This window comes from Orcinus orca, chromosome 16 (genome assembly GCF_937001465.1).
Source record: "Orcinus orca chromosome 16, mOrcOrc1.1, whole genome shotgun sequence".
NCBI lineage: Eukaryota > Metazoa > Chordata > Mammalia > Artiodactyla > Delphinidae > Orcinus > Orcinus orca.
In genome coordinates, this window is record NC_064574.1 from 1,470,830 (window position 1) to 1,487,767 (window position 16,938).

The 16,938-nt window shown below is 66.3% G+C and overlaps 1 protein-coding gene across 17 annotated transcripts in view; it reads left to right on the top strand.

Annotated features, from left to right (window-relative positions):
- The window catches only part of KCNQ2 (potassium voltage-gated channel subfamily Q member 2), a 55,714-nt gene extending 42,334 nt beyond the window's left edge, over positions 1 to 13,380 (top strand). For 4 of the 17 annotated variants that reach the window (XM_004282349.3, XM_004282351.3, XM_049699783.1 and 1 more), the window contains 5 exons: positions 68 to 291; positions 718 to 826; positions 1,251 to 1,382; positions 6,117 to 6,240; positions 6,881 to 13,380. In XM_004282349.3, the coding sequence (XP_004282397.1) occupies positions 68 to 291; positions 718 to 826; positions 1,251 to 1,382; positions 6,117 to 6,240; positions 6,881 to 7,615 (1,324 nt within the window). In that variant the 3' untranslated portion in view covers positions 7,616 to 13,380. Of the gene's footprint in view, positions 1 to 67; positions 292 to 717; positions 827 to 1,250; positions 1,383 to 3,526; positions 3,635 to 6,116; positions 6,241 to 6,880 lie in introns of those variants that run through there. The other 13 variants (XM_049699784.1, XM_049699785.1, XM_049699786.1 and 10 more) reach the window with 10 other exon arrangements.
- Positions 13,381 to 16,938: the final 3,558 nt, after the last annotated feature.

The following is a 16,938-nucleotide window of genomic DNA, read 5'->3' on the forward strand; positions in this document are numbered from 1 at the left end:
TTTGCAGAGTGACCTCTCTTGCTGTCTTTCTGTGTGTCTGTCCGTCTGTCGGTTCTCGCGGGAGCAGTCAGAAGGTCAGTTTGAAAGACCGTGTCTTCTCCAGCCCCCGCGGCGTGGCTGCCAAGGGCAAGGGGTCCCCTCAGGCCCAGACCGTCCGGCGGTCGCCCAGCGCCGACCAGAGCCTGGAGGACAGCCCAAGCAAGGTGCCCAAGAGCTGGAGCTTCGGGGAGCGCGGCCGCGCGCGGCAGGCCTTCCGCGCCAGGGGCGCCGCTTCCCGGCAGAACTCGGAAGGTGGGTCGGGCAGCCCTCGAGTTGGGGTTTGCTGTCCTGGAGCTCCATGCGATGGGGCCACACGGGCTTGTCCTCTTGCGTCGGGCTCTGCTCCCCGAGCTCCGTGTTTGCCAGGCCCACCCGTGGAGCTGGTGCCGGCGCATCACTGCTTTTACGGCTGACGCTCCCCGAGTACTCTGTGTGGACGTATCCCACCTTGCCCTTCTGTCTGTGCACAGGGGTGCCCTCTTACACCCTTGTGGTGGTTGCTCCCTGAGGAGCACAGTGGAGGGAAGCAGGCTGGAAAAGCAGGACGGGGGCGGGCTGGAGTGTGGCTGTGCCCGGCGGAGGCCCCCTCGGACACGTGTGCGCTGTGGGGCCGGAACACTAGGCCCCCTCCATCCCGGGGGTGGCCTAGCCCCTCACGGGCTGTGTCCTTCCACCCAGAAGCAAGTCTCCCAGGGGAGGACATTGTGGACGACAACAAGAGCTGCAACTGCGAGTTTGTGACGGAGGATCTGACCCCGGGCCTCAAAGTCAGCATCAGGGCCGTGTGGTGAGGACCCGGCGGGCTCCCTCGCAGAGTCGTCCACGGACGCGGGGCCTTGGGGGGCTGGTGTGAGGGCACGCGCTCGGGAGGGATGCCTCGCGGCCGACACCCCTTCAGTCTGGCCCCCGCGGCTCACGAGGCACCTGCCGTCCCAGCCATCGCCTGCGTCCCAGGTGCCGGGTGCCCAAGGCTGCTAGTAGACGGCTGGGAGCTGCCGCGGCACAGGGGTTTCTGGGTGGACACGGGTCCTCTGCGCAGCGGGGCCCAAGTGTGGCTGGGGTACGAGACAGGTGGGTGGCCCAGATGACAGGGCCGAGTCATCCAGCAGACATTCTCGGAGGTGCTGGGCGGGCCAGGGCAGGTGGACGCTGGGGGGCTGCCTTCGGTGGTCTGTGCCCAGGGCTCACAGCCTGCCGACCACCCCCTCCAGTGTCATGCGGTTCCTGGTGTCCAAGCGCAAGTTCAAGGAGAGCCTACGGCCCTACGACGTGATGGACGTGATTGAGCAGTACTCGGCCGGCCACCTGGACATGCTATCCCGCATCAAAAACCTGCAGTCCAGGCAAGAGCACCTCCCCCGCCTGCTGGTCCCGGGGGCGTGGGGCGGGTCCTACGGGCCGAAGCCGGGTGGGGGGTAGGGAGGCAAGAGCACCTCCCCCGCCTGCTGGGCCCGGGGGCGTGGAGCGGGGTCCTCCGGGCCAAAGCCGGGTGGGGTAGGGACAGGGGCGTGGCGCAGCTGCACACTCCTGCCAGAGGTGGGGCGGCAACGCGCTGTGGGCGCAGCGGCTGGCCCCGCTAGCTGCCACATCTGGGCCCTTCCTCTCCGGCCCCGCGTGGGCTTTCTCCCATGTCCTCGTGTGGTCTGTTTTTAACCTTTCTGTTGTCTCTCTCTTCTCTCCTGCCCGTGCTGCGATGGGCAAGCGTGTATGTGTTGTGCGCACACACGGGCGTGCATATGCACATGCGTGAATGCACGTGTGTGCTTGCACGTGTTCAGGCCTCGGGTGCACGTGTGTGTACACATGTGTATGTGTACAAGTGCATGCATGTGCATGTGTGCACAGGGGTGCAACACATGTTTTGGCAAACATGTGTGGGTGCGCGCATGTGTCTGTGTGTGCGCATGTGTCTGTGTGTGCTGTGCCACGTGTGTCGTGTGTCCACGCACGCATGTTGCCCATGTGTGCCCGTGTGTGTTGGGGAGAGGAGTTAGTTCTGTTGAGAGGTGAAGGTGCAGGTTTCCGTGGGCCCATCAGGCAGCAGTTAGGCCACGTGGCACCTGTTCCTCCAGACGGAGGGCTGGTTGTCCCTCCCCACCGCACAGACGGATTCCCACGGCCGGAGCAGGCGGTGGGGCTGGACATGTGCCTGGTGGGCCGCAGCCGGGCACACGCTGGCGCTGCCATCTCTGGCTGCATGTGAGCACTGGCTTGCTCACCCCAGGAGTCAGCTGTACACACGTGTGTACAGACACAGCAAGGACCCAGGACATGCACACACACAGACTCATGTCCACTCCCACATGCCCACGTGTGCCAGCACACATGTGTACACACATAGCCATGCTCTAAGCCTTGTGCTCACACGTGTGTCCTATAGGACCGACACACGCACACCGAGTACGTGTGTGCTCGTAGGCACGCACCATACACACAGACGAGCGGGCGCACACACGTGTGTCTGGTGCCTGGGAGGAGGCCCGTGGCTGTCGTGGGTCTCTCCTGGAATGGACCCTGCCTTCCTGCCGGTCAGGCCCCTCCTGGGGTCCCTCCAATGAGGCGGCTGCCGGTTCTCTGGCCCTGAAGCCTAGGCCCTGGCTGTGGGGGTCTGGGTGGTTGGGGCGGTCCTGGGGGTCAGCCCAGATCCCAGCCCCATGGCAGGTGGCGTCTCCCCGCCCTGCTCAGGATGCCAGGGGAGAGGCCCCTCTGGGCCTCCGGCTGCTCCCGTGGGGTGAGGCCAGGGCACAGCCCCTCCCTGTCCCCAGGCTCAGGCCGGGAGGCCATCTGCTCAGCGGCCTCCTTGAGCATGAGTAGACCTGTGTGTTTGCGCGAACGCGCGTGCCGTTGTGCACGTGTAAATGATGTGCGAGAGCGTGCACGTGTATACGTGAGTACACGTGTGCCCTGCGTGCAGACTCGAGGGTGTGTACACGTGTGCCCTGCGTGCAGACTCGAGGGTGTGTGCGTGTGTGCAAGCGTGCGTGTGTCCACGTGTGTGCAGGTGTGGGCACACGCGTGTGCGTGAGAGGCCACCCTGGGTCTTGACGGCCGGCCCGCCGCCACTCACGATAGCAGCTTTTTCCACGAGGCTCTTCTGTCCTAGGCCGTCCCCTCCCCCTCCCCTTCTGTCTGGAAAACAGACGAGACAAACAGAGCCCCGCAGGAACCAGATGTCTGTCGCTTCCTGGCAGGGCCTTGGTGTCTTTCCCGGGGTCCTTTGGCACTTTGCTGCCAGCTGCCACGTGTCCTTGGACGTGCACCCTTGCCCGGGCAGATGGGGCACCGCGAGCTCGTGGCCTCACCCAGTGCTCGCTTGACCACATCTGAGGTCACGGGAGCGCAATGTCCCTGCGTCCCGTTTGTGAGAAAGGTCACGGCTGCTCTCAGCGGGTCATTCATTCTGTCTCTGCAAGTTTCCGGCTGCCTCCCCTTTCATGTTGCTTCACGATGCATTTTCCTGGTGTCTCTTTTCTTGTTTACTCGCCAGGATAGATATGATTGTGGGCCCCCCACCCCCTTCAACTCCCCGGCACAAGAAGTACCCCACCAAAGGACCCACGGCCCCTCCGAGAGAGTCACCCCAGTACTCACCTAGGTCAGGACACCTCCCGCTTGTCTCTGTGGAATGGCCAGCCCCCTTCGCTCCAGCCACATGACGGCAGCACCCGCTCTGCTCGACGGGACGGAGGGGCTGCTTCTCTGTCCCTGACAAAACGACGTCCTCTGCAGGCCCTGGCGGGCTGGGTTGGGGTGCCCTTGAGCTGCTCCTCTTGGCGGGGTCCTGGGGAGGCTGTCTGGGGGGCTCCTTTCCACCGACCTCTGTGTGGCGTCCGCTGGGGGTGGGGGCTCCCTGGGCAGAAGAGGGCGGCAGCCCCCCAAGGATCAGGTGTGTTTAGACGTGGGGCCCTGCCCCAGCACCGCCTCAGACCCCTGCCACCACCTGCCAGTGGGTCGACCTGGGCTGCTGTGCGGACTGAGCAGGTCCTGGCGGGAGCCCAGCTCCCGGGGAGTCCCCAGAGCTTTGGGGGCTCTATTTCCGGTTTTCACCGTGGTCAGAGTTGTTGAAGAAGACGGTCCCAGCCAATGGGCAGAGTGGGGGGCAGGCAGTGAGGCGGCGAGTCAGCAGAAGCAGGCTCGTTGGTGATGAATTCAGACTTGGGAGCCTTCCTGCTCCCCCGGAGCATGGAAATGATGGCCGCGACCCGCCCCCCAGCAGGTCTGGGAGAGCAGAGCCCAGGGCAAGGACGTGGGGTGAGGGCGGACACGCCCGCCGAGTAGGCAGAGGGGCCCAGGGGCGTCCCGGAGGCCGGCAGGGATGCTGGCAGCTGGGCCGTTGGAGTGACTGGGGGCGCCCGACCCTCGTGTGCCCAGGTTTCTGTGCATGAGGCCGAGGGTCGGTGTGCGCTGGGCGTCTCAGCCTGGCGGCTCTCCCATGACAAGGGAATTTCCTGGGGAGCAGGCCTGACCCCGGGCAGCCCAGTCAGTGTTTGCCGTGTCCCCCGCTCTGCCCGTGTCCTCCAGCCCCGAGGAAGCTGTACCTGAGACAAGCCCACCCTCCTGGGCGTTGCTGCAGGGCACAGGGGCTGGGCGTTCACAGCCACGGGCTGGGAGGGCCCCGCAGGCCTCCCGGACCACTGCAGCCAGATGCCCACGGAGGAGCCAGAAGGACGGGTGAAGCCCGAGGCCCAGGGGAGGGGGGGGCACAGGCTCCACGGAAGACCCACCGGGGGCAGCTCCAGGCTGACCTGGGCCAAGGCTCCCAGGGGAGAGGCCGGGAGGGCGGCCCGTCATGTGGCAGGGGCGAAGGCGCTGAGCGCCCGTGCCTGGACTGTGTGGACGCCTGGAGCACCAGACACCCCTCCTCCCGCTCTGTCCCCGCTGGCGTCTGCTGGGAGCCGAGGGCCCCACGCCCGCCCTGCCACCGCATGATCGAGCATGACGCCCCGCGGCCGACGCAAAGCCTGACCCCCTCCTGCTTTCCGTGACAGCAAGGACAGAGCACCCTGAGCCCCGACAGGCAGTTAGGGCGGCGCTGTGGGTGAGGACGGCGGCCGAGCAGGCCGGCAGCTCCCGTGACGCTGCTTGCGGGGTAGGGGCTGGCGCCCCTCCCCACTCGGGAGCTTGGGTGGCGCACTTCGCGCTTGAGGCTCCAGAGAAGCGGCGGGGCTGTGCGGCCTGTGCCTGGGTGGCTGTCCCGCCCAGCTGCACCCTGGCCCTGGTGCATTTGCCCAGCGTCCACGTGGCTGCACTTCTGGGGCTCAGGGTGTCGGGCGCCCACCCTGCCACTCCCAAGGTCCCTTCCGAGCCGCTCAGTGGCCCTTCCCGTTCAGCACAGGGGACAGGGGACGCCGCATGGGTCAAGCAGAAGGCCTCTGCCCTGAAGGAGGCCTCCTTCCCCTCTTGTTGGCATTCGTGACTGATGGCCTCGTTTGAGGTCACCTCAGCTGCGTTCTGCTTCTCCCACGTGCGTGCGCACACACAGGCCCACGCACTCTCACACAAGTGCATGCACAGGCATGCACGGTAAGCACACACGTGCGCACGCGCGAGCACGCACGGACCCCCCTCTCTGGTTGCCAGTGGCTCTGTCTGTCCCCTCCTCTGGTTGTGCGTTGGTGGTTTCCTGTGTTGGTCTGTGTCCCCTCCCCCGTCCGGCGCATGGCGCGAAGTCCTCACGCCCCCCTGCTTCTGTGGTTCCCGCTGCAGACGTTTAACTCCATCCCCTCCAGACCCCGGGTGGGCAGGGGCCTCGGCGGCACGTTATCCAGGAGCAGAGCTCGGGGGTGGGGGCGGGGGAGCCGAGGGGTGCTTGGCCCCAACTCCTTTCTCTTTACCTTGCTAATGTGCCAGCCCCACTGGAATGGAACGGTCGGGGACAGGCCCCGAGGGCAGCGGAGGGCAGGACGAGGGCCAGGCGCCCGGGCTCCATCTGTCCTGCTTCCTCGCTGCCCCCGGTCGGCTCTGGATTCAGCCCGGAGCCTGGATCTGGTGGCTGCGGCCTGGCCCAGGAAGAGAGGGCCACGGGCTCCACTGCTCCCACCTGAACTCATGCTGGGGACGGGGTCTCTTCCCGGCAGAGTGGACCAGATCGTGGGGCGAGGCCCGGCCATAGCGGACAAAGACCGAGGCAAGGGCCCGGCTGAGGCAGAGCTGCCCGAGGACCCCAGCATGATGGGACGGCTGGGGAAGGTGGAGAAGCAGGTGGGAGCGTCTGGGGGTCCTGGGGTGTCGGCATGGACCCTGCGGGGGAGAGCTCAAGCTTTGGGGGGAGGGAGGGCTGCTGTGTTTGGACCCTGGGCCCCCAGGAGCACCCCCCGGGCCTGGGGCGCTTCCCTGACGGGGGCTGAGGAAAGGAATGGCCAGTTCTTACCCGCTGTAGAGTTTGCTCTGAGGGGTGAACCCACAGCGGACACAGGGCGGCCCAGACAAGCAGGAGGGTCCGTGTTTGAAGTCCTGAGGCCACACACTGACAGGTGGGGTCAGAGGCTGAGCTGCTGTGGGGAGTCTGCCCTCCATTGCCTCTGCACCTCTGTGGGAAACATCCTGGGCCGCCCCCCTTCTGGGGAGCAGCCCAGTTTCCCCCCACCCCCGGGAGCAGCCCAGTTCCCCCCCTTCTGGGGAGCAGCCCAGTTCCCCCGCTCTGGGGAGCAGCCCAGTTTACCCCCACCCCCGGGGAGCAGCCCAGTTCCCCCCCTTCTGGGGAGCAGCCCAGTTCCCCCCCTCTGGGGAGCAGCCCAGTTCCCCCCCCTCCGGAGAGCAGCCCAGTTTCCCGCCCCCGGGGAGCAGCATGGGCCCCCGCCCCGGGGGGCAGCCCAGCATGGCCTAGCAGCCCCTCCTGCAGGTCCTGTCCATGGAGAAGAAGCTGGATTTCCTGGTGAACATCTACACGCAGCGCATGGGCGTCCCCCCGACGGAGACCGAGGCCTACTTCGGGGCCAAGGAGCCGGAGCCGGCGCCGCCATACCACAGCCCCGAGGACAGCCGGGACCACGGCGGCAGGAACGGCTGCATCATCAAGCTCATCCGCTCCACCAGCTCCATGGGCCAGAAGAACTTCTCGGCGCCCCCTGCCGCGCCCCCCGCCCAGTGCCCGCCCTCCACCTCGTGGCAGCAGCAGTGCCACCCGCGCCAGGGCCACGGCACCTCACCCGTGGGGGACCACGGCTCGCTGGTGCGCATCCCGCCGCCACCCGCCCACGAGCGGTCCCTGTCCGCCTACAGCGGGGGCCACCGGGCCAGCACGGAGCTCCTGAGGTCGGAGGACGGCCCGGCCTGCAGGCCCCACGAGGGCGCCCTGCGGGACAGCGACACGTCCATCTCCATCCCGTCCGTAGACCACGAGGAGCTGGAACGCTCCTTCAGCGGCTTCAGCATCTCCCAGTCCAAGGAGAACCTGGACGCCCTCAACAGCTGCTACGCCGCCGCCGCCGCGCCGTGCGCCAAAGTCAGGCCCTACATTGCGGAGGGCGAGTCGGACACGGACTCGGACCTCTGCACCCCGTGCGGGCCCCCGCCGCGCTCTGCCACGGGCGAGGGCCCCTTCGGCGATGTGGGCTGGGCCGGGCCACGGAAGTGAGGCCGCCCGCCGGCCTGCCCCTGACTCCTGGCCTCCCGGGCTTGAGGCGGACCCTCCGGGGCCCTTTGCTTAGAGTAGCGCAGCCCGGGTGCCCGTGTGGGGTGCCGGGCAGACGCGGCCCTTGGTCTCGCACTGGAGGTCGGCAGAAATTCTTCTCCAGCGAGGGGCAGCCTGGCTGGCCGTGCCCACTCTGCAGACTCTGCAGACTGTTGGCCTGGGCATGACAGAGGCCGGGGTCAAGGCTGAGGACGGGCCCCTGGCGGCTGGGTCGAGGCATGGGCTGGGAGCGGGGCCGGGTGAGGGTGGCAGCGAGGGGCAGGCCTGTCTTGTGAGGATCAGTGGCCTTGAGGCCTGGGTGGGCGGTGGCTGGCCCCTCGGGCGTGGCTGGTCTCCGCCCCCCCTTCCTGTCCTGCCCCATCTGTCTTGGGTGCCCACCCAGAGCTTCTGGTCAGTGTCGCCCTCCTTCCTGTGGGTTCTGAGTGTCCTGTGATGGGAGCCGGCCCCAAGTCCAGTACCCTGGCCTGCAGGGGGCAGGGGGGCGAGGCTTGGGACCACCCCAGAGCAGAGCAACCCTCAGACCTCCCGAACCTGGCTCTTGTGGGGAGGGGCCCGCTCCACAGGCTCCTGGAAGGGGGCTCTTGGGGGCTCCCTTCTGGATGTGGAAGATGGCGGGTGTGCCCCCGTGTCCTCTCCCCTCTCCCCTGGCCGGGTGCTGGTCACCAGGCTGTGGCCAGCACTGCTATATGGACCTGCCTGTGGGGAGAGGTGCTGGGAGGCTGGGGCACTGCCCCACACTGGGCTTGTGCTCTGGGGTCCTGGGCCGGGCTGGTCATGGTGAGCAGATGTGCATGCTGTCCTCCCCTGGGGACCCTGCCTTGCCTGTCTCCCATCAGCCCCTGACGGGGCCCGGGCTGGACAGTGCCACAGCCGTCGGGGAAATCTTCAGTAGGGCGACCCCCGCCGTCCAGAGGCCAAGGCAGCTCTGTCTTGTAGGCGTCTCTCCTGTCCCCGCGGAGCTGACCGTCCCCCACCTGCTCTCCTCCACTCACCGGCCCCTTGGCTGTGACCTCTTGCTGTCTTGGAGTCAGAGCTGCCCATCCCCACCCTGTATCCTGGGAAGCAGTGGCCCCCGTCATTCCTATCCCGGGCACCTGGGTCTGTATCCTGGGAAGCAGTGGCCCCCGTCATTCCTATCCCGGGCACCTGGGTCTGTATCCTGGGAAGCAGTGGCCCCCGTCATTCCTATCCTGGGCACCTGGGTCTGTGGGGCAGCAGCTCTGAGCTGGGATTCCAGCCCCAGGAGGCGGAGTGGACCCTGTCCTGGGCCCCCAGCTGTCAGTGCGCGGGGGCCTCTGGCATTTGGGGTGACACACGGTTCAGGGAGAGCCTCGCTGTCTCCTCAGGGTGCTTGTGTCCGTCCTGGTCAGTGAGGGAATCCGCTTGCTCTCTGGGAAGGACTTTGAAAGCAACATCACGTGCCCCTGGCTGTCAGGGTCCTGACGCTCTGAGATCTCTGGGGAGCAGTGTCTGCAGTAGCCTCTGTGCATGGCCCCCGCCCTCGCCAGGACACCCAGGGTCCCACCTGTGTGCACCTCTCTGCTGGGGCTGCTGGCCAGGCGGCTGGAGGGCGGGCTGGGCCTAGTGCAGGAGGATCCAGGCTCGGAGTCGGAAACCGTGGTGTGCGCTCAGGGCCGCAGCACGAGGATACCCCTCTCTTCCAGCCTCCCGGGAGGGGTTGGTCGTGGAACCTTCCATGTGGCCCCACCGGCCCCCTCCGCCCGGCGTGTCTGCTCCGTGCCCCCTCTCTTGTTCTCGAAGGCAGTGTTTCTCCACCTCAGACCCTCAGTGGTGAGAAAAGCCCCTCCCAGTGTGGTACTCGGTGTGGCTGGTGTGAAGGGGCCCCGGCGAGTGGCCGCTCCTCTGCGTGAGGTCTGAGCCCGCCTTCGCCCTCCTGCCGTGGGAGAGGGAGGCCCCAGCTGCAGGCCCCTGGGCCAAGCACGTGCACATCCTGCCCAGCCCAGCCCCTGCTCTCTGGCCCTGGGAGAGTCAGGTCAGGCCGCCAGCAGCACGGACCCTCCCCTGTCGGATCTCGGTGGCCGTGGGTGCTCGACCCTACTGGGAGGGGCCCTTGGCCACTGGAGAGAGTTTTGTGTCCTGTCCCACACGCTCCCTGTGCCGTGGGCCCCTGGTGACGGGAGGTGCCGGCCCAGACATACCTCTTGTCCCCAGAGCTGCTGAGCCGGACGCAGGCCCCAAGGCCACTGCTGGGAGGGTCTCCGAGGTTGCAGCAGGAGGGGTTGAGGCTAGACTGTCAGACGTGCTGCACTTAGCAAGGGGGCTAAGCTAGCAAGGGGGCTGTGCTAAGCTAGCAAGGGGGCTGTGGCGTCTCCTCTGTGAAATCGCGGCCCCTTGGAAGACAGGAGACCCATGTCTCCGCTTGAGGGACGGTTTGGGGGGGCAGTTTTGGGAGATGATGGAGTAGAGGCTCCTTCTCAGGGGCCCCCAGACCCCGGCCCAAACAGTGCGTGATCCTCCCAGCGTCCATCCACTGCCCTGGGGTCCCCACCTTCAAGAAGTGTAGAAGGAAAGAAGCTGGGCGCTTTGGGAAGTCGGCGTGCTTGGGCGCGCGTGTGACTGCCGAGGACCCGCCCTGCTCCTCAGCAGGTGTGGCGAACGTTTCCCAGGACAAGCATTTTAGTTACTAGAGCACGCGCCGCCCCCCAGCCCCTGACACACGCCTGTGCTGACACTCACGCCTGTGAACGTGCAGCACACACGCACGCACACATACCGCACATGCTGGCACACAGAGTCATGCACATGCATTCTCACCCCCCCGCCGCACGTGCACACCCCATGCACGCACGCTCACACACCCATGTGCACACCCACACCCACGCACGCACGCTCACACACCCATGGGCGCACGCTCACATCCCCCCACGCACGCACTCACACACCCACGTGTGCACTCACACCCATGGGCGCACGCTCACATCCCCCCACGCACGCACTCACACCCACGTGCGCGCGCACACGTGCGCACACACACACACCCACGTGCGCACACACACACACCCACGCGTGCACACTCACACACCCACGCACGCCCACTCACACATCCACGCGCGCACATACCCCCACATGCGCACACACGCACGCTTACCCCCCCCACGCACGCTCACACACCCACGTGCGCAGACACGTCGTCTGGCTCTGTGGCTCTGCCTGCTTTAAGCAGAGGAATTAACGACTCTGGAGTTGCAGACAGTCCTGGGACGTTGATCCCTGGGTCGTGGTTCCAGCTGTCCCAGGCCTCCGGGCAGCACCGGACACGGTCCACTCGAGCCCATCCAGGTCCCCCCCGCCCCCCCCCCCCAGCTGCCCTGGAGGCCGTCCAGGACGTCGGGTCAGCCAGAGACCAAGAGGTCCTGGCGTCCACGGGCGTCCAGCTGTGACGCGGGGGCTCTGGCGCCTCCGTCTGCCCTCCTCAGCCATGTGGCCCGGCCCCGGCCCCCTCTCCTTTCTCTGGCCCAACACCCCCTTCTTCTGTCTGCGTGACAGCGTGAGCTGTGGCTGTCCTGGAGGATGGAGGGACCTCAGCCAGGTGGCAGGGAGCTCCCTTCCGGGCCTGCCTGCCCGGCCCTTCCCCGTGGGAGACCACAGCGGCCCCACCTTCCTTTGGGGGTACTTGCCTGTGAGTCCGCATCACGAGGGCCCCCGGTGGGCCTGTAATCGCCACGTGCAGCCCAGAGCAGAGGTACCGGCCAGGCGGCCGCTCACGGCTTTCACAGGTTGGTTGGTTTTAACTTCTCCATTCCCTGGGCCTGTCCCCCGGTGGCCACTGATCTGAGACGTAAACACGGGAGAGACGGGGGAGGCATCCTGTTTTCTTCTGCTCCCCGCCCCGTGAGGCAGACGCCCCCGTCCATGCTGTTTGTGGACAGAACGAGGCCCTGGGACATCTCTGGACGCTTCCGAAGGCCTGAAGGGTGGAGGCTGCGGGGCGGCCTTTGTAGGAGCCTTGTTTGCACTATTTCACACTCGCCCCAAACGTAAAGAAGGTGCTGGGCGCTCGTGGAGGCATCTGGCCCGGATTTCCCGCTGCGAAGTCAAGATCGGATCCGCCCCCCACGTCAGACCCTTGAATAAGCAAGGTGTGAAGAGGGCTGGTTTGGCGGTGAGGACCCACCTGGAGGGTTTGGTGCACCTGCACCCAGGGAGTTCTGCACAGCAGGAGGGGCTTCGTGACCCCATAACCCCCAGTGCACACTGGTTCCCGATCAAACACTCCCTCCCTGGCCGGCGCTGTCCTGCGTGGTCCTCAGCTGCCCTCAGCAGTGGTGTGGACAGCCCTGCTCTCTGAGACCCCTGAGCAGACCTCCAGGCCGCCTGCTTGGATACACGGACGTTCGGTGTGGGGCAGGGGGGCTGGGCTGCCTGCTTGTGGTGCCCAGGGGAGCCTGCGTGGCTGTCCCAGGACAGCTGCCTCCTGCGTTCCCGCCCCCAGGGGCGGGCTCCACTAGGGCCGCTCGCCACCAAGTGCCAAGTGGGAGAGACAACTAGGGAGAGCTTCCTGAAGGAGGCGGTGTGCTGGGATCAGGGGCTCATGCCTGCCTTCTCTCCAAGGGATCTGGGAGAGCTGCTACCCAGGCCCGGACACTGTAGCCCCTGGAACCTGCCCCCCCTGAGTGGGTCCCACAGTTGGCTGGATTCTGCTGTCTTGTAAGGGGTGGGGGCTGGCGGCAGACACCAGAGGAGGGGATGCTGGGGAGAGGGGAGCTTAGGAAGCCGGTAGAGAGCATGAGAAAGAGATGCCCTCTGGGTCGGAGGAGGAGTTGGGTGGTCTCTTGTCTTGGACCCTTGCATGGGTGCCCCCGCCCGACAGAGGTGTGGCTGGATGGCCCTGTCCAGAGACACCCTCGGGACGGGCAGATCAGGTGCCAGGAGAGGAGGGGACCCTCATGGGGGGTTGTCCTCCGTCCTGGGGTTTCCAGGTGGGTGAGCGGACTTTGCCAAATGCCGCACGTGCAGCTCTGACTGGGTTTCATAAAGTTGTTGCCTTAATGCACGTTGATGAAAATTCACCAGGGTCACCCCCTGCCCCCTTGGCGTCCTCCAGGCACCGACACAGAACCCCGCTGCCTGTCTCCATTCAGGATCTGCAGGACCATGTCCATAGCTAGCGCAGCGTGGGCAGCGGGCCTCACGGCATCACTCCTGCAGGGGCCCAGCCCACCCGCCCGCCCGGGGGGTCCCTGTGCCCCCATCCCACGCCGTCCTCACAGCCATCGCCCGCCCTCCGGCCGCAAGGCGGCTGCAGTCCCCGACCTGCGCTGTTGCTTTGGCTGTCTTTGCACTTTTGTTCACGTTCACGCTCCAAAGAATATGTCATGATGCCTTCAGTGCTGACGAGCACCGTCTCACGCAAGTCCCTGCAGCACAGCCGGGCCTCTTCTCCTGGGTGTGTCACACACACCCCTCCCGTGACAGGTGACGTGTGCGCTGTCCGTTTTCTAGGGACAGACGCCCAGGGAAAGAACTCTAGTTTTCTATGGACCAGCCGAGATTCTCACTCCACTCACTGTCAGGTTGACACTTGTGCCGCCAGGAGGGCCCAGTGCGGGTCTGCCCGGGGACTGCAGGTGTGGAATCTGGCGGCAGGGACACATGTGGAAAGTTCTGGAAAGCTCTACCGCCACGGGGACGAGTTTGGATGCCCAGTGGACCTGTGCACTTAGTAAAACACAGTGATTCAACCTGGACGGTGTGTGCTCTCTTTCCTTGCGTCTCGGGGCTGCTGGCCTGTGGCAGGGCTCACGCAGGGTTCTGCCCTCCAGGGTGAGGGCGCTGGGCACTGCCGAGGTCCTGTCGCTGCCTTAATGAAGGACCATAAGCCAGTGGCTTACACAGCAGAAAGCCACGCCCACGAACCTGGGCCTGGGGCCTGAGTCCTTCGAGATCCCCACCTGGCCCTTCTCTCCACCATTGGGACGGCAGGGGCCCTGGGACCCAACCTTCCAGGTTGGGGCCCTTAGGAAATGGTGGGTGGGTGCCCGTGTGCGGGGCCCTGTTCTCGGGCGTGGGCTCCGCGCACGTGGGTCTGCATGGTGGGTGGAGACCCAGAACTCTCTGCTGGGGCCCGGCCTGGACTCCGATGTCCTCAGAGCCCCTCCTGCTGGGCGTGGCACCTGCTCGGTCATGCGCCCGTACCTTCTCTCCAGAGGCCATCCCATCTCCCACCCGGGGGGTTGCAGCGAGGGCCCGGCTGCAGGTGGGTCTGAGATGCGGCCGTGAGCTGAGCCCACCGCCTTCTGGAATTTTCCACCCCACTGGACCCTCCCTGGGCCTCCCGGGGGTCAGCTGAGTAGGAAGAATCGCTCAGCAGGCCAGGACCCCGAGAGGCAGTGAGCGGGCCTGGACTGCTGCCCCACAGCCGCTTCCCAGGCAACCTGGCCTGAAGCGGGGGGGTTACGGGGGGCCTGGCAGGCCCAGGCCACCCACCGGAGGCATCTGGGCTGCAAGGCTTCCAGAAAGTTCTGGGCTGGGGTGTCCTTGGGTGAGAGCTGGGCCCCTGCCTGCAGGCCTGGGGTCGTCTGCTGGGCTCACCTTTGTCCACCCGGAGTACCAACCAGGGTCCTGCCATGTCCTTGCCCATCTGATAGAGCCAGAGGGCGGAGGCTTCCAGAGATGAGGTGTCATGGCAGACCCGGGAGGCTGAGCTCTCCCTCCCAGAGGTGCTGGCTCAGGGGTGTGACGGGCGCCTGCTGCCACAGGGCCACTTGGGCATGTCTCGTCTGCTCGCCCCTCTCCCATCCTGAAATCTGCCCACCACCCCTGCCATGCCCTGCCCCTTCCACCTGCCTGGGGGCAGGAAGATGATGTCCCCCCTGCCGTGGTGCATTCCCAGAAGGCGGATGAGCTCGTGGGGCGCCTCTGAGTGCCCAAGGGTGAACGGGGCAGGGGATCCAGCATGTTGAGCGCGGGCCCGGGGGGATCAGAAGGGGCTGTGGTCACGGAGTGACAGGACACATGGTGGAGAGGTGCTGTGGGCAGGGGCGGGCTGTCGGGAGGCTGGTGGGGAATGCCAACCCCCAGGTGTGCTCTGCCGCTGCCCACCTCTAAGCCCCTCCAGGAAGGACGCCCCCTCTGGCCCTTCCTGGGCCCCAGGGCCACCGCGCCCAGATGCCACTAGGTGGCAGCACTCCCGGGGGACCTGGAGCCCACCTGGGGCAGCCCTGCAGCTCCCAGGGACCCATCAATTCTGAGGTCGGTGCTCGCTTGGAAAGGCTGCCTGGCGGCTTCTGCTGGACGGACGTCCCCAGGCCTGGCCCTGGACTCTGTGGTGCCTCGGGAAGGGCCTGAGGGGTGAGAGGAGGGCTCCCGCTGTGCGGGCTCCTGTGGAGGGTGGGCTGGCGGGGAAGGGGCTGGGACGCTAGCTGGGCCCTCAGGCCTCAGGCCAGTAGGAGGTGCTCCTCCCTCCAGGCCCCCTCGGCCTGGGTCCCCGCGTCCGTCCACTTGCTCAGTGCCTGTGCTCCAGCTCCCTCTACTGCTCTGCAAGTCGTGGGCTCACGCAGCTGGGGTGGCCGCAGCCCCAGCCCCGCCTGGACCCTCAAGCCTGCAGCCCATGGGGTCCCAAGGCCACGAGGGGGATGTTCTCGGAATTGGCCCCGGCTCCGCCCAGGACAGGCCCAAAGGCTTCTCTGGGAGTGGTGCCCTTCATTCATTCACTCATTCATTCATTCGCTAAACAGGTTAGCGTCGGTCCCCAGGAGCAGCGACCAGAAAGAGGCAGACACAGGCCTTGGGCTCATGGAATCTGAAAGCCAGACTATGGACACCACCCGTGAAGCCTGACCTTTCATGACAGCTGCCGGAGCACAGGTGTTACGGACAGAGGTGCCACTGTGCGCGTGAGGTCAGAGGTCAGACAGCTCAGTGGGGTGGCCACAGGCTGCCCCCACTGTGCGCGTGAGGTCAGAGGTCAGACAGCTCAGTGGGGTGGCCACAGGCTGCCCCCACTGTGCGCGTGAGGTCAGAGGTCAGACAGCTCAGTGGGGTGGCCACAGGCTGCCCCCACTGGCTCGTAGGGCACATTTGTCTCAAGGCGGAGCCCAGTCCAACCCTGGGTTAGCAATCCTGATGGGCTCTGGGTGCAGCGGGCCCTGGGGCAAGCCTTGACCCTCCACCCTTCCGGGGTCCCAGCCAATGATGTCCGGTGCTGGGGACCATCCCTGCAAGGAGCTGAAACGCAGGGCGGGAGCTCGGGCACAGGGCTGGCCGGTGCCCAGTGGAAGCCATCTCCTGTAACTGGAACTGCCGCCCGGAGCAAGGCCTCTGTCGTTACCGTCTCCCTTTCCGGAAGCTGATGGAGCAAATCTCCCTGACCTTCTCCTAACACAGCTCAGCTCAGACCCGTGCCAGGAGCGCAAGAGGCAGGCAGGGGCGCTGGGCTTGTCTGCAAACTTTACTACATCTGCGAGGCTGGCCCTGCAGCTCAGGGCTCTGGGCTCTGGCGAGGCCGGGGAGGGAGGAGGTGGCACTGCCCCGTCCAGCTCTCCACCGGCAGCCCCGCTGTGAGATTCGGAGCTTTCACAGGCAGGACAGAGGGTTCACTGAGCAGGGACCCAGCCCGAGTCACTGCCTGGTGTTTCAGGAGCCCCCAGACCGCACCTCAAACGCAAGCATGGGGGTTTATGGGAAACCAGCTGTCCATACCCGCCCACCCCGCTGCCGGCCCAGAAACCGCACATTCACGCTTCTCCCGGCAGAGGGCAGGCCTGGAAGCTTCTGTGTGTGTGAGCAGAGGCGTTCCTACCTCACCGAGTCCTGCTTTTCTCCCCTGCGACCCTCTGCCTGGCTGGCCTCGCCCCCTCCTGCAGCCCAGCCCCGGGCCCCTCCCTCCATGCTTCTGTACTCTGCTCCCTTTGCCCTGGGCACCGTCCTGCTCTGAAGCCTTCCGTGGCTCCCCAGTGCCTGCAGGGAAAAGTCCAAACCCTTCCTCCCCACACTGGGGCCTTCCCCAGGGGGCTCTGCCCGTCCCCGCAGCACGCAACGGTCGTGCTTCTCTCTGGGCACACCCCCACCCCTCCCTCCTCCCATTCTCCGACCCTCTGGTCCTTCCGGGGGCCACCTCCGCTCCTGCTTCCTCCTCGTGGCCTGTGCGCTGCCCTGCACCAGCGCCCCTCCCTCGCGTGGACTTGCATCCCGGGGGTGGCGTTCAGCCCCTCCGTCCCTCCATCTTCCTCCATGGGCCCCTTCTCCTGAGGCCCTCCCGTCTCTCCAGTGCCAGCTCCTTGAGTCTGCGGACCCGAGTCCCTGTA